Below are 23,430 nucleotides of genomic sequence, written 5' to 3' on the forward strand. Positions count from 1 at the left end.
TTAAAAAAATTTGAAATACTAGTTACAGCAAAGCTCTTTATTTTTCAAGTTCTTTTAATTCCCTTTCCATTGCTTCCTTTTTTTCTTCTATTTCCCTCATAAATTTTTTTCTTTCTTCTACTAACTCTTTCATTTGTTTTTCTAACAATCTCTTTTCTCCCTTTCTTGTTGTTTCCTCACTTGTTTTCTGTTTTCTAAGTTCCAAATAATCTTGATATCGTTTTAGAGCACTTTTCACATAATCTAACATCCTTTTATCTATTTTCACATTCTCAATCCCTCCTGCCTGTTGCACTTCATCTTGAATATGGCGTTGTGCTATCACTGTCTTTTCTAGCATGTTTTCAACCAATAGTGACTTATTAATTGAAAAAAACCCTTCCACAGTTGCATCACCATGGGAGAGCACAAGACATATCTTAATAACTTCCCACAGGTTTTTGTACACTTCACTTCCTCTCATGAAGTTTCCATAGGTGCTATCGAGTCTTGCCTCCTCAATAGTAGAGAGCATATTTGTGCTAGTACACTTCATCACGTCAGGCTTTACACAGCGGTTCATAATTTCTCTCAGAAGTTTCTGCACTGCTTCAAAAATAAATGGACTCATGGGTTTTGAAGTTTGAAACTTCTTAAGAAAGGGCTCACACTCATCTGCAATTGTCTTGCAGAATGCCAATTTACACTTTACAAATGAACGGCTTCAATCAAGGTTTTTGCAACTTTTGTCTTCGGAAGCTTGGCTACATTAACAAATTTTGCAACATGATCCCATATCTCTAACGTTCTTTTAAGGCACTTGGCATTGTCTAGCCATCGTACATTACAGAACTTCAAAGGAAATATTGTGCATTCCGTCAGCTCTGTAAATAATGCTCGTCGAGCTGGAGAATCATGGAAAAGAAAATATAAGTGTAGCAACAAGGTACTAATGTCCCATTCAACAGATTCAATGCCAGTTTTCAGAGCACCATGAACCACATGCAAACTACACGTTCCCAGATTCAGTAATGTGAAAGTTTCACTGCTTGTGGTGGATCTGATGTGTTCTTGGAGATATTTGAAAAATTTCAAATTGACGTTGGGGCCATCCATAGACACCTTTATTATTTTGGAATATGACAGAGGTGCAATTCCATCCAAAAATTTCCTAAGCAAATGTTCAGCTGTGCTTCTATCAAGAAACACACTGTTCAAGTATCTGGTAATAACCATTTACATGGTTCCCACTCCTTTTAGCTAAAAAAATTCAAGCACTTTTCAAGTACATTCAAGGACATTTTCAAAAATTTCAAGGATCCAAATATTATGAAATAATTTTAGTACGTATATTTCAAACACGTGCAGAATCGTTTTTTTTTTCTCTGTCTATTACTTACAAACAGAAAGAAAAGGGATTATTGGAGGAACAGTAACATTGCAAACTGGCCGAGTTTAACATTATACTGAATTTTTATCAGAACAAAAACATTGATCACACCATAACTGCCGATAAAAATAGTACATGGAAGATATCTTATCGTATGCCGTCGAAAAACGGGGCATTAATCTATGTAAAAACTATTTGAACGTACCATAAATATCGTCAAAATTAAATTGCGGTTCCCCACTTTTAACTTGTCCTGAATAAATACAACGTAATTAATAACTCTTACAAACAGTGTAAATTTTATCAAGCACTTTTAAGCACCTAAATGTTATTTTAAGCACTTTTAAGGGCCCTTGATTACTTAAAACCATTTCAAGCACTTTTCAAGGACTTTCAAGGAGCGTGGGAACCCTGATTTACTTTTCTTCATCCCAAAACCTAATTACTATGTCCATTTGTCCTCGCTGAATTACTTTGTTCAATGCTTCATCAAAACATAATACAAAATTGTCGCACAACTTCAGGCAATCTAGCATATTCTGCTGGAAGTACGGTGCTAGCCCGTGAACAAGAACATAGGTAACTTTATCTCCTCCTAAAGTAAATGCATTGGCAACTGCACTATCGGGAAACATTATTTTAAATACAGTACTTATGTTACTGCAAGAATTAAAAGACATTTTCTTGCACACAACCTGCAGACTCCAAATAATCTCTGCTTTCATTGCATCTTCTTTTAAAAAGGAACTGTTGAGATTTATTTGAGGCACTACATTCTGTAGACTAGTGACCGTGTTTATCTGAAGCTGAGTGCATTGTGACGTGAAGACACTATTTGAGCAAGAAGAATCACTACTCTGTCCCTTGTCTAGGTTAACGCCTGAAATCGCTGTTGATCCAGAACAACTTGCAATATTACCTGGCGTCTTTATAAAAAAAGAAGACAAAGAAGTCTGACTTGTTGCACCTCCCACCATTTTCAAATGGGTTGGTCCTTTCCCATGAGAAACTAATGCTTGCTTTCCCATATTGCTCAAGTTCAAAGTCTTTTTACACACACTACAAAATGCTTGAGTATTATGCCCATCTACAGGACGCACCCATTATGAAAAATCTGAAAACAGAGCTGGGTTCAGCCACAGCTGATTAAATACAGTTTTTTTGTCAGACATAATGAACTGTAACAGTCTTTACATAATCAACCTGGAACAAAACAATGTAGGTGGATGGTTACACACAAAAGCTTACTACTCCACATGCAAAAAACAGGTAGCCTTCTTTTCACAGGCAAGAGAGCCACATCCACAACCCGAACAGTTCCGAAGTTTACTAAAGTGAAAGGTTAAGTTAGGTTCGCGTTATTTAACATCCTATATCACCGTAAAATATATAAATCCTTGAAATATGGTGTTTTTCAAGGGTGATCGTTCCATGTAGTGAAAGGAACACGTCCGCGTAGCAAATACAGTTTCTCACTCCTTGGCAAAAGTTGGCAACAGATACTGCACGCCACTATGTTTGTTTGGTACCAGCGATTTTGGGCTTTGTTTTTGTTTACCTTGACATAAATTTTTGTGCTTTATTAACACGTTCTACAGATAATTTATTCACGTTTATGATTACTTTTCGCGATATTCGTGCAATGGCGAGTGGTCGTGAAAGATCCTTGAGGAATTAATTCAATATGGGTCCAGTAGTGGTCAGTCACCAACTAGAGATACCTGAACGGACTACGTGGCTGCATGTGACTTGCGCCCTGACCTCACTTAGCTCCGTGTCGGGAATGGTCCAACAGGTACTTGAAGCCACTCTTCTATCCCAATCGGTTTTAGAGTGGTGGAGGGGACATGTTTTGTGGATCTGGTAGCTTCGGTAAGGTGGGGCTCTGGACTATACAGATCTGCAGGCGAGGGTGTGTTGGTTTGGCCCTCCGAAAACATGTCTTCATCTCTCTTGTTGGTGGACTGCTGCTCCTTGAAGAATTAATTCCATATGGGTTTAGTCGTGGTCTGAACTATGAACACTGCCCTGGCCAAGGTGTTTACACCGTCGTGAGAGAGGTTAATTTTACCCTACTGACAAACTGGTCGTTGCCCCAGTATTCCTGCTCATTACGAAAGGAACCGCAGGTATGGACTACTGGTTCACGCACTCGTTATGTGCTACCGTCCGTGGGATTACGCCTGAACACCTATAAGGCAGCATCCCCATCTGAGAGAAAATTCGAAATTATGAGTTCCTGAGCCAAAAGGCTTATGATGACTATTCTAGGCGGTCCGTCTGGTTACGGCCGTCAACTATACCCTTGTTGTTAACAGTTAAGCAAAAATTGAATATTTTGAGTTAGTTTGACAAACCGCGTTGGATCGCATGTGGCCTTAGCCAATGCATTAAGAATTTCTCATGTCTACATTAAACACAATTGTTCATAATCGAACGTCCATCGAAAATGACGCAGAACAATGTGGACCAATGGCAAAAAAATTTAAAAATATCAAGTTGTTAATGTTAGGCCTATAACATATTTTTACTTAAGTTTTAGGATTGCCATTAAATACTAAAGTTTATTGCAAACAAAAATAATATAGTTATTGTTGTAAAATTTTATTACATCAAGCGTTGACTTGAAGAATAATTATATCTATCATCATGAAGTTTTTAGTAAAATTTTACTTTCCCCTCAATTGCACTTTCCTCCGAATTACACCTTTTTCAGTTTTCCCCTTGAAAAGTGTAATTCAGGGGTTCCGCTGTATTCTGAAACAAACTAGTAAGTGTGTTGGCAAAACACTACAAATGGTAAATACAGAATAATACTTAATATATCTCAAAACTTAAGACATACAAGCCGAGTTAGTGAACTTCTTTACTACTTCACATCTTCATTCACTACTGCATGCAGAAGACTGGAGTAACCTTCAAAAGATACAGTGAGCGGAACAGAATTTATTGCAACTAGAGATGATGTATGTACATAGCTAATAGCCAGACCTATGATGTTTTTTGATTAGATATATTTCTTTCAGAGTTATTTTTCGAAATTTTACTATCCACTTCATTTCACTAACTTTATAGCTATCTCCCTGACTTTCCCTGACTTTAAAGCTATCTCACTGACTTTCCCTAACACCTTTATTTTTCCCTGACTTTCCCTGACTATCCCCGACATTCCAGATTGTAGGAACCCTGTACTAGTTATGCTAGTTGTAATTTGTCATGGCAAATAAAATAAGTGTTATGGACTTCAGTGTTATTTCTTGGCCACATGCTAACCAAGTGCCCTTGGTAGGCGAGTGGGATGCCTCAAGAGCCCACTGTAACATACTTATAGCGTGCCTGACACTAAGAGCAGGCCAGGTTCTGGTAAGGTAGCTCCCATACGGAGGGTCAAATCTTGCTCCCATATGGGCAACATTATGCCCTGAGAGGATTCTCCGCCATCCGTGTGCCCTATTTTTACATTACTACTACTAATAATAATAATAATAATAACCAAAACAACATAAAGAGAAACTTAAGGCCTGGGGGAAAAAATTTGCAGGGCCTCTTCTTAATTACTTTATGTACAATTTTTTTTAGCCCCACAATAAAAAAAAATATTTTAAAACTCATAAATGTTACCTTGGGCATAATTGTAAACGTGATTTGTGTGTATTGCATAACTTTTAACTCAACCACCCCCACCAAATTTTTTTCTATGATGGAATTTCATAATTGGAAAAAAAAAGTTCTTGTATCTGTATGGCTATACATCTCAAGTACTATAGACAGACTGCAGTATTATAGGGCAGACAAGATAATCTGTCAAACTTGTCAAAATCTTTAACAGAATACTAATATTTTTTGTACATCTTGGCAACTACAAGGTCATTCGAGATGGCAAGAAACTACAAGTGAGGCAAACTGGGGACGACATTGGCCATGACCTTTTTGTAAGGAGATATCCCAGCATTTCCTTATAGTGTTTTCTGGAAATCAAGGAAAACACACATCAGAATGGATTGATGAACAAAGATTCAAACCCACGCCCTCCCGAATTCAAAAACAATGATTTCCTGTTGTGCCACCTCGCTTGTATTTAAATAGAACACTTGAAAATGTGTGTATTCCCATACCTATCACCATCTCACTCCTAAGCCACTCAACTCGCAAATTTATACCAATGGGATATATAGTATAGCACTCAGTTTACACATTTATGTGCAGTAATAACTGGATTGTAAAGTAAATGCACATTTTACTATGTTCTAGAACAGTGGTTCTTAACCTTTTTTTGATCAGGGACCACTTTAATTTCATTATTATTAGCAGGGACCACAAGGTTAAAAAATAATCTGTATCAATATAAAAATAAAGTAATCGTTCAATGTTAATCGAAACGTTTTACATTAGCAATCTAAAAAACGAAAATAAACATTAATTAACAGTGTTATGATTGAAAACATATATTTTTAGTACACAATTCAGTTTGCATTAATGAGATTTTTGAGCTTGCATCTTCTGTACCAGATCTTGAATTTTTGGGATAATATTTTTGCTCAAAGCTACACGCATATCATCACTTACTTTCAGTCGATTCCTGGATTTGTTTTTAATGACCAGTAATGCAGAAAATCTTTGTTTGCATAAATAAGTTGTTGAGAAAAGCATAAGATAGCGCAAAGCATTTTCTCGAATTTTAGTATATGAAATTGCTTTCTTACACCAAAACGTCTCCAAAGAATCAAATTCAAAAGCGTCCTTACATTTCTTCTGCAACTTCTCTAGCGTTAGTGCCAAAAGGGTTGCGTTTCAGTTTTTGGTCTACATTTGCTTCTGTATTGTTATATTCTTGGAAGTACCAGTTGAATTCATCAACCAACATTTGCAAATGACATTTGCTGTTTTTTTGTATGCTTTCCCTAAACATAACATACTTTTTGTCGTCAAGGAGTGCCTTCAATGTTGCAAACGCACTATAATTGCCCTCGCCAACTAGACTAATCCATAAATTAAGATTACAAATAAAAGCACAAAGATTATCTTCAAAATTAAAAATATTTGCAACGCTTTCTAATTGTCTGTTTCCTGAACCTTGCATTTGCAAGTTCAACTTATTTAAGTGTGTAAAAATATCAACAAGATATGCAAATGCATCTGGGATGTTAAATCAGAAAACTGTACTAGAAAGTCTTCCATTTTTTTCTCACCTAGAAACAACTCAATCTCTCCTCTCAGCTCGTATAATCTTTCCAGCATATTGCCTTTCGACAACCAATGAACCTCTGTGTGAAAGAGGAGGTTCTCATGGTTGGAGTCCATTTCAGTGCACAGTTTTTTAAATAGGCGTGAATTTAAGGCACTGCTTTTAATGACATTTACTACTTTTATGGCCAATTTCATTGTATCATTAAGGCATTTAGGGAGAGTCTTGGATGCTAACGCCTGGTGATGAAGGATACAATGCGATATTAATGTTGACGGATTCCTCTGTTTGATTAACGTTGCTAGACCGGAATGTGATCCTAACATCGCAGGAGCACCATCCGTACATAAACCGACTAGCTTTTCCCACATAATGCCGTATTTCTGAAAATATCCAGTTATTATATTCATGACGTTGATACCTCTTGATGTCATTTCCAGTTCCTGAGAAAACAACAGTTCTTCTTTGATTACGTTGTCGTCTAAAAAGCTGACAAAAACAAGTAAATGAGCACAATTAGAAATGTCAGTGGATTCATCGCACTGCAAAGCGAAGAATGGTGACATTTTAATTCTTGAAACAAGTTGCTCCTCGATATCATTTGACATGAGTTCGATTCTAGCTTTCACCGTGTTGTTCGACAAAGGTATATCTTGTATTTTTTTTTTTTGCTTCTAACCCTAAAACTTCTTTGACGGCTTTAATCAAACAAGGTTTCACAAGAGTTTCTCCTATTGTATTGTGTGAGGCTTTTTTGATTGTGCTATTAATTACGATATCTCAAACAATGCTACTAATGTTTTTTTCAGATGATGCATACCTTGTACCACTAGGCCCGAGTTTCATTTTTTTAAAATTCTCCAATTTTCCTTGAAAGAACTCTGGTGGTCGATCAGAAAAATTTGGATGAATCGTTCTAGGTGACGTTTTAATTTTGCTGGCTTCAAGGCTTCGTTCGCGAGAACAGTTGCGCATATAACAGATTGTGGTTTTATTTCTCCATTACTTTCTATCAAAGTAAATCCAAATTTAATGTAACTATTATTATATTTTCTCTTAGGCGGCATTTTCTGAAAACAAAACCAAAATGCAATAGAATGTACACTATTATGCTTATAGTTTTATGCCAAGTAAAAAAATAAAAAATAATATACCTAAATTTTTTCATAATTCATAAAATAAATAATTAAATAAATAAATATAAACTGGCTTCCAAAAAATTCTAACCTCGCTATCATTTTTTTAAAAACTTAAATCTTTACTACACAATTAAAATAATAATGTTGTCTAATCGTTAAAAACAAGGGTCTTGGTAGGTACCTTAAATTTCCCTTAACCCTCTTGGTGCCAGCCTCAAATTGTCTAATTCTATGACGGTTATACTAAAAGTGCCAAGTCATTTTTAAATGAATTACATATCTGGAGTTCAATATTAATAACTTTTTACCTTTAATTATTTTTTTACCTTTAATAACTTTTTACCTTTAAGTATGGAAGTATAATTTTTTTTACATCTTATAAACAAATTATTCTTTGTCATTTTTTAAGGTTAAATAAAGAATATAATGCATATGATATTTATTTATTTTAAAATTCTAGTGAAAAAGTTCTATTATTTTTAATGGATTGGCGTCCAAATAGGACATGGTTATCAAAGTAATATTCTCGGCACTAATAATTTCGTGGGAAAATATAATCACTACAAATATTAAAAAAATGATTTTCAACGCACAATAAACAACAATAAAGAATAGCTGGCAATTTATAATGCCCATGAAACTGTTTATTTTTTTTTTGATAAAGCAACTTAATAATTTGTTTGCCAGAAATATATAATTTTTGTAAATATTTGCAAAATAAATTTTTATAAGCAGAAACACATACTTATGTAGAAAATAATTAACACTTATAATTTACAAAAGAAAAAAAGATAATTTTTAAAAAATAAAAGTTGAATTTCTCACAACGGAAAGTTAAATTCAAAACGAAGAAATGCACACAAACACAGTACCAATTTGTTTCACATGCTGTTCGAAAACAGCATGAGTAACCCTGCTCTCTATCAGGGAAGGAAGACAGAAGCATGACAGCTCTACCCTCTATTTTGAGAAAAAGCAACTCAATAGTAGGGCGAGTCAAACCGACAATGGTAGAGAGCGCTGCAAGTGTCGTAAATGTGTTTTTTAAAAGAAAAATATATTAAGGCCGATTTTTCGATCCTCCAATTTTTCGTACGACACAGAAAAGGCAATTTATCCAACTTTGGCATTAAAAGAGTTAACTGTGTTTTTATTTTGTTATGAAAAACCTAAAACAGCATAATAACAATTCAACAATTTTATGATAGCATATTTTTAAGAATTTTTGTGGCTGCCTCCACTTTTTAATTTGGGAGGCCAGTGTTCTTTCACTATCTTAATTTTTAATTTCATATCGGTTTATTTTATATATAATTAGTAGAGCCAAGATTTTATGGTGTTATGAAAAAGGACTTTTCGTCATTAAGAATTGTGGATTTTGTCTTTATCGTCATAAAAAATTAAAACACATGTAATAACATGTACACACCTAGCAGAGCTGCCTTGATCAAATGCTTCAATAATTCGTGGTTACAGACTTAAAATATGCACATTAAACAAAACTATGTTGAGAGTACATAAAAAATTAACAACTAAAATATTCAGTATTTTTATGCAGGTAAGTACTGTTCCTGAGTTCAGGAGAGAGTCTAAATTAACTAAAATAGAAACTACAGTTAAACTTTTGTTCTATAAATGCAATATAATTAAGCTCAGGAAAAAGCCACCATTGTCAGCAGTTCAGCATTCTCTGGTTTTAGAGATCTTCTTCTGTCACAACTACAGAATACTTAGAAAAAGATCTTTCTGAGTCCACATTCGTTGCAGGTATCCATATTAACTTTAAAGCAGCAGCTGCAAATTCAGGATAATCTGCTTTCATTTTACATAGTATGTCCACCATGTCTATGTAGTTCACATGCGGTTTCTTCTGCTCTTGGGAAACCAGGTTTTGGAGTGTTATGTAGCCTGTCGCTACAGAGGTCTTCTGCACCTTGCAAAGGAAAGGTAGGTTCCCAATATGTTTCTGGAATTCTTTTTCCTCCACACGAATGTTTCCTACATTTTGAGGATTCATTAGAGCGCTGATTCCCAGAAATAGTTGACGAGATGGATCAGTGTTCACCAGATCAATCAGTTTTATAAGACTGAGTTTAGCTGTGTTCTTGAACTGCTCTTTAAGGGCTGCAGAGTTGACAGTTTTCATTTCAGCCAAAGTGTCTTCAACATTTTCAGGAAATATTCCCTTAGCCAAGACATCAAGAGTAGTTTGCAGTTTACTCAATTTTGTGCACTACTGATGAGCAGTAGGATACTTTGTTCCTTCAAGAAAATTAATTAGCTCTACAAAGGTGTTACAGTTTTGAGCCACAAATGTAAGAGTGGCCTCAAGACATTGTAACTCTTCCTTCTGGAGTCCCTTGATATATTTAACACCAGAGTTATCTTCGCTAAGCTGCTCAAAGAATTCCACAATGTCGTGCAGATGGAGTGCGAGGTATGATACAGATTCAAACCATGTGTTCCAACGTGTAACAACTGGCATGGGGAATAACTTGACCAGAGCCTTGTTTTCTCCATGTTTCTGGAGAAGAAATTGAAGGTATGCATGCCTCCTCTTTCTGGTGTTAAGAAAGGCCATCTTTACCTTACAATCGAAGAGGTTCAGTTCTTCCAAGTTGTTTTGCCAGATCTGCCCAACAATGTTTACTTTATGGGCCCAACATTGTATGTGGTACATGTGGTCACCAAATACACCTTCAAGGGTGCCAGCAGATTTTGTCATGTACCTGGCACTATCTGTAACATACGCAGTTATGTTTTCTTCCTTGACTTCATATTTGGAGCATACATCAATCACTGCCCGAGAACAACAAACAGCATTTGCTGCATCAAGGACACAAGAAGCCCCTAAGATAACATCTTGTTCAGCACCTGGTTTCAGAATTTTAAACAAGATGTTGAAAACACAATTATTACTCTTGTCAGTGGTTTCATCTGCGAGTATGACCACATCTTGCCCCAAGAGCTGCTGCTTGATTTCCACTTCTTTTTTCTCTCTAAGTAGGGGAATGTACTTTTTCCTCATCCAATCCGCTGTTGGAAGATCACCAGCACCACTTACATGCTTCTGCATCCATGCAGCCAGATGGCTGTTGTCAAGTTTCTCAAGAGGAATACCTGCAGCTACAAAGGCTTCAACAGTTTCGAGAACAAAATCTTCCTTTTGTTTTTTTGCGCATATTTGCGCCACTCCTGCTTCTGGGATAGAAAGCTGTCGTTTCAAAGTGCATGGGGATCGTTTAGCTTTTACATGTTTGTCGCTAATTATGTGCTTGTTTACTGTGTCCTTACGTTCATGCTCCAAACGGCAATTACAATATTTACAGAAAAGTATTTTTCCGTCACTGACATATAATCCCTCATTCTTAAACTCGTCAGCACGTGATGCCGCAGTAGCTTTATTTTTCGGCATGATTAAGAAATTTAGCTTTCATTTATGCACGTCATTTGTAAACAAAGCCCGGAGGTACCAAAAACTAGTATTTACTGAAGTTGTAGCAAAAAAATAAACCGCGGGAAGCCTACTTTTTACACGCGAGAGAGCCATATACTCAACCCGAAGTAAAAGGTTAGGTTATGTCAGGTCAGTGAAATAAATGTTTTTATTTATTTTCCAGGAGGGTTGGGTAGGTAAGCGTTATTTAAACTATTTAATGACCGTAAAATAAATAAATCCTTGCAATATGGTGCTTTTTCATTAGCGATCGGAAAACTTTGATTATGTTACGATTTTGGCTCTCTCGCCTGTGAAGTGTGAAATGAAAATGAAGGCTTCACGGTAGAGGTGGGTCGAAAAGTATCAACCTGATACTGTGTCACTGATACACGCCTGTATCAGGAACGGAAAACGAGTACACTTGAAAAGTATTAAGTACTTTAGTATCAGTTCAGAATTCGCCTGGAACAACACCACGGCCAATGTGCGCAGAACCCGATCGCAGATGACGGTCACTTGGGCGGAGCTTGTGAAAGGGGAGGGAGCAGGAACGACGAATAAGGGATAAAGAAGGGAAATAATGTAGGGGAGGAAGCGCAGGGGAAGGCGTTGAAGGAGAGGCGCAAAGCGAAGTTGTTACGAGTCGTTTGGTTATTGTCCCACATCAAAGTACGCTCAGTGCGCAGTGCGTGCACAGTCTCGTTCAATAATAAAACTAATGAAATTTTAATATTAAAAAGAACATTAATACAAGATATAATATTTATATTTGTGCATCTAACAGCTATGAAAATGCAAATAAGTTCTCAGTTGACACTAATAACAGATGTAATCAACATATGGAATTTTTTTTCGAAAACAATTAGTAACTAGTGTTTTCATACATTAAAAGATTACGATTTTATCAAAAATTAAAAATATAAAAAAAAACAGATACGTACATTAGTGAGCATACTATATCAATGTTTACGTTTCAAATGTTTCTTCACATTAGTCGATGATGATTTATAACTCAGTATTTGTTTACACAAATTACAATTAGCAAACTCATTATTTTCCGTAAAAAAATTCTACACAAATGAAGTCTTTTTTGTGCACTTATCCATTCCTTATTTCACTATAAAGATACTAACTACAAAGCATGACAGCCCGCAACAATGTACGTGGTAATAGACGGCCAGGACGAACTGCAGTGAATGTTGAACTGATTGATACTGGCTTATCAGGCGGGCATGAGAGTAACAGAGGTAGAGATATACCGGGCGTGATGAATAATGTATCAGAAACACCGATACCTTTTTACGCTGGTGATGACGGCACGGAGGATGTGTACCCTGTAACGAGAATGCTGATACCTTGTCGCTTCCTGGGACCACTACTGCTCTGATACAAAAGTATCAGATACTTGTAACTAGGTACATTACTGTATCAGTATCAGGTTGGAACAGAACCCGAAAATTGCTGTAACAACCCACCTCTACTTCACGGTAAACTGCTTATTCAACAAGCACACAAAATTGCGTTACAGTGAAATTTCATTAAATATCAAGTGATCATTAAATATCAATGTTTGCTTTTATTTTATTTTCATACGTATTTATTTAATGAATGCAGTTTTTGTTCACGTGTATTTTTCAAAGGATACAGCAAACAAGGCGCTGAGATTTTTCACGTTGTTGTGTTTGTTAACTTGTTAATATTTGTTTACGATCGTCAGTTGTTAATATTGCGTGATCTCTAGTGGCTAGATGCGTTAAAAACCCTAACCTAACTCTGATAACGATCTTTTTTTTTGTTAGTGAAATCGTCAATTTTTGTGATATCTTGTAATTTTTTAAGATGAATAATTAACGCATTAAATAACCACCACACTGCAGTTGGATGACGACCATTTATTCTACAAACAGATACGGAATTTGTCAATCAACCAATAGTCAGTAGTTAACGTTTTAAATCAATATTGAGGTGTTTATTTGTGGTTAGAAAACATTTCGCATTTTTCGCGGTTTGGGATGAATTTTGCGTGAAAATTCGCGATTTCGCATAAAACCATATAATCTTGGCTCTAATAATTAGGTTTTCAACTAACTGTACCTAACTGTTGTGAACATTTGTAATACATAAAAACAAGACTCATACGTAAACTAACGTCCACATTCTGTTTTGTAATTGCATGTTTTTTTTAAAAAGTTTAACAGAGAAAAATGCGTAGCCTACTTACCCTGTTCATATTTTATAAAAATATCCATAAGAATATTGAGGAGTTACAGATGTTGACCCACTAAACAGCTAAACAGAATCACTAACACAACACTGCTGAGCAAAACAAAAGAAAATGTACGATTGACTGACCGGCTTGCGCCATAATGTTTAGTCAGTTGCTTGCCCTTCCCCCGGTTGCCTGCGCGCCGCGTTCGCTTTTGTTCACCAACCTGCATTCATTCGAAGTTTGAAATCTTTCATGGACCATATTTTAGCTCTCACGGACCATTGGTTGGGAACCACTGTTCTAGAAGAATAAGGTAGCAAAACCAAACTTTATTTTGCTAAACAATACATGGATATACCCGTTTTCCCATTATTCTGATGCTAGAGGCACTAAGTGTCAACCGACATGCAATCAACTGCGCAAAGGTTGCACGTTCTGGTGCACAGTAAGGGTGCAGTCGGAGCACAGACTGCCGCACTCTTTCAATGACAGATTTATTAAAATAACAGTGTTACAGGTAGCATGAAAAAAACACTGTCACTCACATAGATGTCAAAGGTGACAATGGCCTTCTCTGGATATTTTTGGATGCCAGGTACATCACAGTACGTTCCCTTTCACACACACATGTTTGCTTTCACAGCAAGACACTAATGATATACATTTGCACAACTTGAAAAATGACAATGATATTAAAATTATCAATAATATTATTATGATAAATACTGATACTATTAGTGATATTTGTACTAGGCATATTGATCAAAACAATTGACCTTTGTAATTGATATTATTGATGACATAAATGTATCAGAAGTAAGAAGTAGCTACAGTAGAATCTCATTATAAATTACATCAATAAAGCCTCAACTTTCATACTTAGTAATAATGAAAGTACTTTATACTGAAAGTCTATATATTTACCTTTAAAACGAAGTATTTTTGAATTTTTAAAAATAAACTAGTAGGGGATCAAATGTTACATTAGCTTGGAAGCAAATATTTGTAAAACAACAAGATTTAAAAAAAAATTACTGAACTTAATACAGTAGCCTAAATGCTAGGCCTACATGTACAAAATTTATATCTTTCGAACACAAAATGACAAATGAGTTAAACTATTTTGCAGATATATACATTTATGAAGATAGAATTCCCTTGCTATCTCCTAGGCGAAGTCTCTTGCGACCAGCAGATGAAGATGACTGTTCGTACAGTTTAATAATTTTTTCGCGATCTTTTATTATTGTTGACAGTGCAGTGGGCACCAAACCAAACGACCGTGCCACATCTGCATTTTTTCTGCCTTTGTCAACTTCTTTCAAAATTTCCACGCTTTCCTTCAAAGCGAACTGTTTGAGTTTCTTTTTATCTTTTTGGCCATCCCTCCTGATTAAAATATTCAATAAACAATATTGTTTGCCTCGCGCCACATCAAATGTAAACAAACCTCGCATTCATAGATAACCATAGCTCCGCACTAGTAGTGCGAGTCGCGAGCATGGCTGTGCCAGGCGACATTCCGACCTTCATGGCAACACAAAGCGTGTCGGCCATGTTGTGACACCAAACAGTTCAAAACTTAACCTACATAAATTAACATTATTAGATTTTCTATTTCGTATATAAGTTAAAATATAATTTTTATTTAACGTTTGTATCTGCGTTAATTAAAACTTTTAAAACGTGCTCTACAAATAACCAAAAGATGGCGCAGCTAAAAACAATTGTCTTGAAGAGAGGCGAGAAAGCAATCAATTGCTTACATCGTCTCGTGCACTTAAGTGTGTGATCCATGGAGGAGAAAGAATGGCGCGTTATACTGTACTATGATTCTATGAATCTTTGAGACAGTATTTGTTTATGTTTTATACTTGTTAACGATTCTTGAAAGTAATAAAAATTAATCATAATGTATATTTATATTAAAGAACCCCTGCACAAACACAGTAACAATTATGTATGTAAAATTTTCCTGATTACTGGAAAAGAATGGTCGTTGTATTGAAAGGTAAGATACGTTTTTAATGTTAAAGTGAAATATTTTTTCATTGTTTACATTGGTGTTTTGAGCGGGAATTTAAAATCATACGTTGAACTGAAAGATACGTTATTCTGAAGTACGTTGTAATGGAATTTCACTGTATTAGAGTAAATATTGATAACTCAATTTAACAGCCCTCAAATTCACCACTTAGAAAATGACCTTTAGTAGCCACTTTTTGCATAAGGTAAATGACAAACATAAATTATTACTTAGCCAAATAATTATTTTATTAAATTTTTTGATAATATTCTAACATAATTAACTTTTTCCTTATAAAAACAATTTCTTGAAAAGTTATTCCTAGCCAGTTGATAATCAGTATATCATTCGAAACAAAGCACCCAGGTATGTAAACAGAATACTCCAGGTATTAAACAGCTTAGTCAATGTTTATTACTTACCTATCTTCCTGTGAAGATGGAATCATATCTCCATAATCCATGGATTCAGACTGCATTTGGACCTGAGTGTCATTCAGATGACTGGAAAACATGTCCACTTCAGACTCTGTAATTGGTCTGTCACTTTCTTTGGTGGAATCTCCTAAATAAAAGAAATGATGTTAATAAAACTGTAACATATTAATGGCAAAGACTGTCACAAATGATATATGAGAAGTGTGGTAGAAATGAAGTAAAAATAAATAAAAACAGGATTGCAATGCTGCAAAACATACCAGCTTAAACAAGACAGTCTACTATTTACAAAAAAAAAATATTTTTAGTAAATATTATTAATCAGATGTATAAGCTCATTCTAAAATGATTTACAATAAGGGCAAACACAATTTAAGATAAAATCTATTAACCTACACTTTGTGTGAATAATGTTTATGAAATAATGATAATTGTTAAATACCAAAACTGATATATTTTAACATTAGTATTGTCTAAATTTTATTGTTTTTTTAATTTAATTTTATAGAACTCAATGTCTAATTAACAGCAAGGTCATTTGAAATTGTAACCGTTTTGTTCGCCGTCACATCTTACCCTGGCTCAATAACTCTCCACACAGTCAGGTCATGTCTGACCCCTGATTGCCTTAGTGGGGATATGTGACTGTGGCATCTACCCAGGAATAAAGAACCTTCTAGTTTCTTTGAAACAGAAAAGAACAGTGAGCTGGTCAGGGTATATATAGAGGGGCTGGCACTCACAGACACACACGCAGTTGCGCTATCACCGAGCTGAGGGAGTGCTGCTCGTGGGCAGCAATCCTCCAACGACTGCCTGCTGCAAGATGACCATCTATTTCGTATCAGTGTGATGTCACAAAACTATGAGTATACATTACATGGTTATGCAACATGTATGTGAACATCAGTACCGGCTCCAGTGAGACCAAGCAGTGAGCCGGAGGCGAGTGCTACACACTGGGCCAGCACGAATTCACAGGCAGGAACAAGTTGTATCTGACTAACAGCGAGGCGCCCAGTTCTTGGTAGCATTACCAACCAGGGTGTCACGACGCTGCCCTAGTAAACCAACAGAGGATCGGTTGACAGCGGCAAGCTAATCTGAGTCCCGCTCGCAAGGAGATCTGGACTGCAAGTTGGCCGCATCAAGGAGTGGACTGGTGGGCTCCCGAGGTCCCCATCAGGTGTTGTGGTGAGGGGACCAAGAAGCCTACACGACTCCTGTGGGCTGGAGGCACTGTTTGCACGTCGGAGGGGCTTGTGGGGACACGTCCGAGAGGACGAGACAAGTTGCCACAGTGGAGCCACCCATGGGATCCTGAATCTGGTGGACCCTGACGTCACCAGGACGGGAGTGCTGTGGAGACGCAGCCTAGAGGACCAGGGTGTGGCTGATGTAGCAGGGACATTCCATGATAAGTGAACACAGCATATAACCACCAATATTTACATTGGTCTTTCCATACAGGGACCGGAGCGATCAGGTGCATTTGAGGGAAATTTCGAGAATTGATTATTACGTGAACATAAACAAATTATACTCACTGTTTGGAGTTACAAGTAAACGATTCGCCCGTCAATATAAACTTGACTTAATATTTTGAAGTGCACAAAGAGTGTAACGCTAAAAGTTTATAATTGTTTTAAGGTTAATAGGCCTTGAGAAGCTGACAATTTTTATTATTAAGGATAACCTTCTTGTTAATTTTTGTAACAATAAAAAGCAGTAGTTTGTGTGGATCAAGTAGGCAGACATTCAGGTCTATTGCTCTTAACCTAGATATTCTTATGGTGTGAGTGTTAATCCATTACTTTTATTGTGGTTGCCACTTGTGTGAGAATAATTATGCCAGATATTTAATTGTAATTGTCTCTTGTTTATCAGGCTGATGATGCTGCACAGAGGAATCCTGTTATTGTTCAATGCCACCCATACAGCTCATTAAGGGGAAGACAGAATTCCATTTGTATTTTATCTATCTTTTGAAAAAATAGTAACAACATGTTATGAAAACGTGTATTGCTGTCTCCCACCTCACTTCCTACATCCTTGAAGTCCTTGCAGAGCTATTTAGGATATTGGAAAAGTTTTCTGCATTTCAGTTAGAAAATATAAATTAGTTCTAAAAATAATTATATTTAAAAATATAAAATACAATCAATTATGTTAAAATGAAAATATAAAAACATCTTATATGTCATTCAGCAAGAATTGCAATTAATTTCAGAACTTCACCATTTTTTTAATCGTGCAAGTTCATAAACTTTTCTAGCTTCAGCACAAGCCTCTTTAGGAATTTCCCACTGTTTGGCTTCCAGTTCGTTCACAGCCCAATCACTCAGCTTGCGACGACGAGCCACATCTGCGTCCTGCTGGGCTTCAGTAGTGTACATGTGGTCTGTGTGCTGCATGGAGGATGGGCTTGAATCCCACCCAGATAGCTGACAGCATCACACACACATCTATGAACTATGAGTGTTTCTTCTTTCATAATATCTATAAGGCAATCTGCATTTACAGAAAATCATCTCTCACCACTGACATTACCTTGTGACATAATGGAGAAATATTTTGAGCATTTTGCAGAATGCTTCATTTTCCCTGGCAATATTGCATAACAAATTTTTCCAAATGTGGTCCACAAGATTTCTTGACCTAACAAAACCTATTCAGGATTAACGATGGTAACAAATCAGTATTTAAATTCTTTAATGAACAGAAACCACATTAACTTAACACATTACAACATTAAAACTAATGTAATTTGCAATACAACAAACATCTCTAGTTATATTTAACACACTTAACATGTCAATTTGTTACTTTGGCCAGTTATACAATTATGGTGAAGGGCCATAACCAATTATTTTATAGCATACACTAATAAATAAATCAGCCGTTTACTTCCAAACTACCTACAAAAACAAATTATAAGAAAATGCTGAATGACATAACTTTATGTGTAAATGTACTTTGTTCAAGCAATTGTACTAGCACATCAAATTAAGTGTTGCCAACTATTGACTTGATAAAGACAACATAAAACAAAAAAAAATAGTTGTTATAAAACTACCATTTATTAGCTTAAAGGAAAAATGCATAGAAATTTAATAAACAGTAACCAGAAATGTGTTGTACTACATCGTCAGCAAGAGATATCAAAATGCAATTTGTACTAATAACATTGGAATGAAGCATGGTAAACAATCTGAGTTTAGAGCGCTCTGGCATCAGCTTCTATATATAGCAGTTGTTCGAGTGTCACAAACGTAAACATCAAAAGTGTCTGGATTGATTGAATATGCTCACATCTAAGGATTCTGACACACACAGCATATTTTATTTTGAAAATGATTATTTTCATTGCAATCCATAGAGAAAGTCAACAAATATGTAAATTGTTAAGGATGAAGAAAATGAAGAGGCCAGAGCCATAAATAAATTCTTGGGTATGTCTAGTTTTCTTTCCAGATGCATGATACTCCTAGGTAATTCAAGGTTTTCCCAAATTTCCTGACCAACTGTCACACTGCTATTAGAATAAATAAAAAATTTTAGAAAATTTTTTTTATAAAGAGATAAAAAATGCTTAAAATTTTTGCCCACAAACACATATAATACCACTAGATGTTAATCATATTTGAGACCATTTACCTCCTTTCTTATAGGTAGATTTCACCAAGAAATGCTACCTATTGTAGCCGTTACCATCATGCAACTTTCAGAAAATTTTTATATAGTTTTCATATCATAGTTCATAGACCCCAAAACCACCGCCAACTCAACAGTTCACACACGCAAAGCCCCCACACGCTCGCCCGCACACACACTATCGGACATGATAACTGTCGCAATTTTTAACTAATTTCTTCCAAACTGATACCTAAAATCTAGTAGTGGAAAATCTCGGTTGAGTTCTTGAATGGACAATATATGAACAAAGGGGTAGAAATGAGGAAGGTTTTTTGAAAAACAGAAAAATCGCTATAACTGTAATGTGGAAGTAATATGGAAAATATCACATCCATTTGAATGTATTATAACTTGTAGGAGTAATACCAAAATCTTTCGCCTTGAAATATTTTTTTACGACCAACCATAACTGCAAGTGTTTGAAAAAAAAAAAAAAAACGAGGGTTGAAGGACAAAAAATGTATAACTTCATTTGTACGCACAAAATCACAATTGTACAAATTATGTATTAATATTATAATTTTTATATAAAACTTTTGTTGAAACAATATTTGATTAGACGAACCGTTTGTGCAAGGGTTAAAACAATAAGGGATGGAATAAAAAAACTTTATAACTACCTTAGTAGGTACAATATAAAATCCATTCAAATTGTTTGTAAATTTTATAGTTTTTGTATAAAACTTTTGTCTGAAACAATGTTTTTAAGATGAACCAGTGCTGCTAGGGGTTGAAAAAAAATGGTTTTAAAATAACAAATTCATAAAATCCATACCTTGTACATTATTAAATCCATTTATTATTATAAAACATAAAAAAAAATTATCTACAATTTTCATCCGAAAATATTTTTTATATGACCAACCATTAATGCCTGGGGTGGAAAATAACAGGTGTTGAAAGACAAAAAAAAAACCTTAACTCCCTTAATATGAACACTGGTTCATATTGTCACGGTTTGAAATTTTGCAGGATTGTTGAAATCAAATTTAGGGACTTAACTGACGGGACTCTGGGCTGGCTGCTCTGTTCACTCGTCAGCGCAAGTGGCGTGACCATGTAATTGGGGCACGGGGCCGGCGCGGCACACTGCGGGCTTGCAGAATTTTGTTTGTTTGTTTGTTCGGCCGCGCGCTGGAGCAGCCACGGGCCGCAGTTACTGGGGCGCGCTGTCGTAACAAGCCGCGCAGTGTGGCCTGCACGTCAGGGTAGAGGGGGGTAGCCTTCCCAGATGTTCTAGTTAGTTGTTTAGTAAATTTGGCTTCAATAACGAGCAGTTGTTATTGATAGGAGCGGCAGGGCGCGAATTTAAGCGCAAGTGAGTGGTGACTCGGGGCTCACTCTGGCGGAAGCTATGGCCGACGCCAGAGGCCACGAGTAGTTTAGTTCGTAATGTAGTTTAAGTTTAGATCGTCATGTAGTCGTCTTCAAGCTTTCGGGCGGAGGCTATGGCCCTCGTCACTAGTCGTTTAGTTCTTGTTTTTAAAATGTAATGTTCGTTCAGGATTTCAAGGGCAGGAGAGTCGTCTTCAAGCACTCGGGTGGAGGCTATGGCCCTCGTCACTAGTCGTTTAGTTCTAATTTTTAAAATGTAATGTTCGTTCGGGTTTTCAAGGGCAGGAGAGGCCCCTACGTTAGTTTTAAGTAATCAATCAAGAAAGGCTTTTCGGAACATGTGAGTATGGACTTATCTTTGTTTTAATTTTAAGTATTAATTATGATTTGATGTATTCGGAAGGACTAGGGAAGAGTTTAGTGAAGTTCTCTCTTTCTCTCTTGTAAGGTCGTTCAATAGTTAAGGAAGTAATGAAGAGATTATTATTTAAATTGTAATCCCGCTATTTAAATGTTCTTTAAAATGATGTTGATTATTTGACTTTAAGAATAAAATAATTTTAATTTAGTATTATGTTATTTTGCAAAATCTCCTTAGTTCAGCTCTCACCAGACATCCTGTACGGGATGACGAACCTATGATCCTAGGTACAGTAAAGTATTTTATGAAGTTAAGACTAGTTGAAGCCAGCAAGCGAGTTGTTTCTATGTAAAGAGCTACGATTCTCTCCCCCCTCTGAAAGTGAGACGTGACAGAAATGGTGGAGGCGCCGGGTAGGTTCTATTTCTGGAGAGAGGGAGATTTTATGTTTATTATTAAGTTAGTTTCAGCTTCTGATAGCAGGTTAATAAGAGTTTACTTGAGGAGAGGATTACGGAATTTAGTCTAAGTGGAGGAAGTTTGCGAGTTTTTTGACGTAACAGATGTTTATTTGAGGATACTTGTAAGGATAAAGTTTATAGTGATAAGTGGTTTTAATTCGTTGAGTTTATTGAAGATTTATCAGGGATTATTACGTGAGGAGAATACATTATAATTTAAAGGCTTAATAGAGATAATGCAAGTGGTTTAGTTTAATTAAAGATTAATTTTAAGTTTGTAGGTTAAGAGAGTTAAAATTTAAAATAAAGTTTGTTTCGTAAATAGGATTTATTTTCAAGTGAAGTTTGTTTTGTTGTCGTGCGCTTAGGAGACGAGACGTACGAATTAAATCAGCCGAGGGAAAAGATAAACGTTAGAAAGGAATTAAAGAGAAAACGAGAGTTTATTTAAAAGAGAGTTATAGAATTTATAGTGATGTTGTGTTTTAATTAGAAAAATGTTGAGAGTTGTTTCAGAACGACACGTCAGTGGACGTGGCAGAGTGAACACGTGACCGGGAGGTGCTGAGACCTAGCGGAGAACGGAGGAACCGCAAGCGAGGGTTGGCGAACCTGGCGGAATTCGGTGACGTCACGGGCTCATACGGAGACGTGGACAGGCGACCTTGTTTTGATCAGCTGTACGGTAACTTAGCAATAAGAAAATAGACTATTGGTTAATAAATTTAAATTTAAGTGTGTTTTAGGAGCAGAGGAACTTTCACTATGTAAGTAATTTATTTTAAGAAGGGTATGATGTATAGGCTAGAAGTGTTTCGTTGTAAGTTGTTTATGTTTTTGTTAGTTAAATTCTACCTCGGTTTTAAAAATAATCTTTGGGACGTGTAAACAGTTAGTAAGGAGGTACACTATAAAATCGATAAGCATTGAGAAAAATAGGAAGGATAGTTTTTGTGGGTAGAGGGAATTGACTCCAAGGGAACAGAGAGACAAAATTAATGTTTTCTTTAGGGCAAGGGACCCTAATGCGAGGTGTTGTGTCCCTGGGAAGTAGGGATGGTAGCGCAGACCCATAGGAGATGGGCTGACTACGGAATTAAGGGTCAGGAGAACCCCTGAGAGTTGTTAGTAGTAAGGGGCAGGAGTTCCCCATGGTAGTACCGAAGTGGCTATCCCGTATGGGATAAGGGTACCATTTCAATGAATTTTTTTGGTGGGGTTAGAGTCCCCTGTTGTGTAGTAGGCCTATAGCAGATAGGCACTACAGTGAAATTTTTGTTTGTTCTGGAGGTAAAATGTCCCTGTGGGTTAAGTTAGAGAATGTGTTAAAAGTTAGGAAGAAGGGAAATGAGAAACATTGCTGTAGAGAGTTAGTGTACTTGCCTAAGTTTCAAATTGAATTTTACTAAATTAATTTAGGAGAAAGTTTTGTTCGGTAAATAAATAATAATGGAAGGGAATTAATTAATTTTTTTGAGTAAGGTGTTTTAAGTAATGAAATAAAATAATGTGAAGTAAGTTGAATAATTGGGGAGGAGTTTCTCTAAGAGTTTAGATAATTGTTTTTGAATTTATTGAGATATTCAGCCAGTGAAGTTTGAGTGTGAGAGGTACAGTGAGATTTTAAGGAAATCGGTTGTTTATTTATTAGGAAAAATGAGATTTTATGATTAAGAGTCAGTAAGCATAGTTAAATTTATGACATGATATTTTGTGACAGTTTACAGTTATTAAGGAGACAGAGTAATCTATTTATTTTTATTTTAATGGTTT

General features: G+C 35.9%; 1 protein-coding gene across 7 annotated transcripts in view; it reads right to left on the reverse strand.

Annotated features, from left to right (window-relative positions):
• LOC134527188 (uncharacterized) overlaps nt 1–23,430 on the reverse strand; it is a 412,406-nt gene that overhangs the window by 293,330 nt on the left and 95,646 nt on the right. For all 7 annotated transcript variants that reach the window (XM_063359634.1, XM_063359635.1, XM_063359633.1 and 4 more), the window contains one exon: nt 15,790–15,931. In XM_063359634.1, the coding sequence (XP_063215704.1) occupies nt 15,790–15,931 (142 nt within the window). The remainder of the gene's footprint in view (nt 1–15,789; nt 15,932–23,430) is intronic.

This window comes from Bacillus rossius, chromosome 1, assembly GCF_032445375.1.
Source record: "Bacillus rossius redtenbacheri isolate Brsri chromosome 1, Brsri_v3, whole genome shotgun sequence".
NCBI classification, from domain to species: Eukaryota; Metazoa; Arthropoda; class Insecta; order Phasmatodea; family Bacillidae; genus Bacillus; species Bacillus rossius.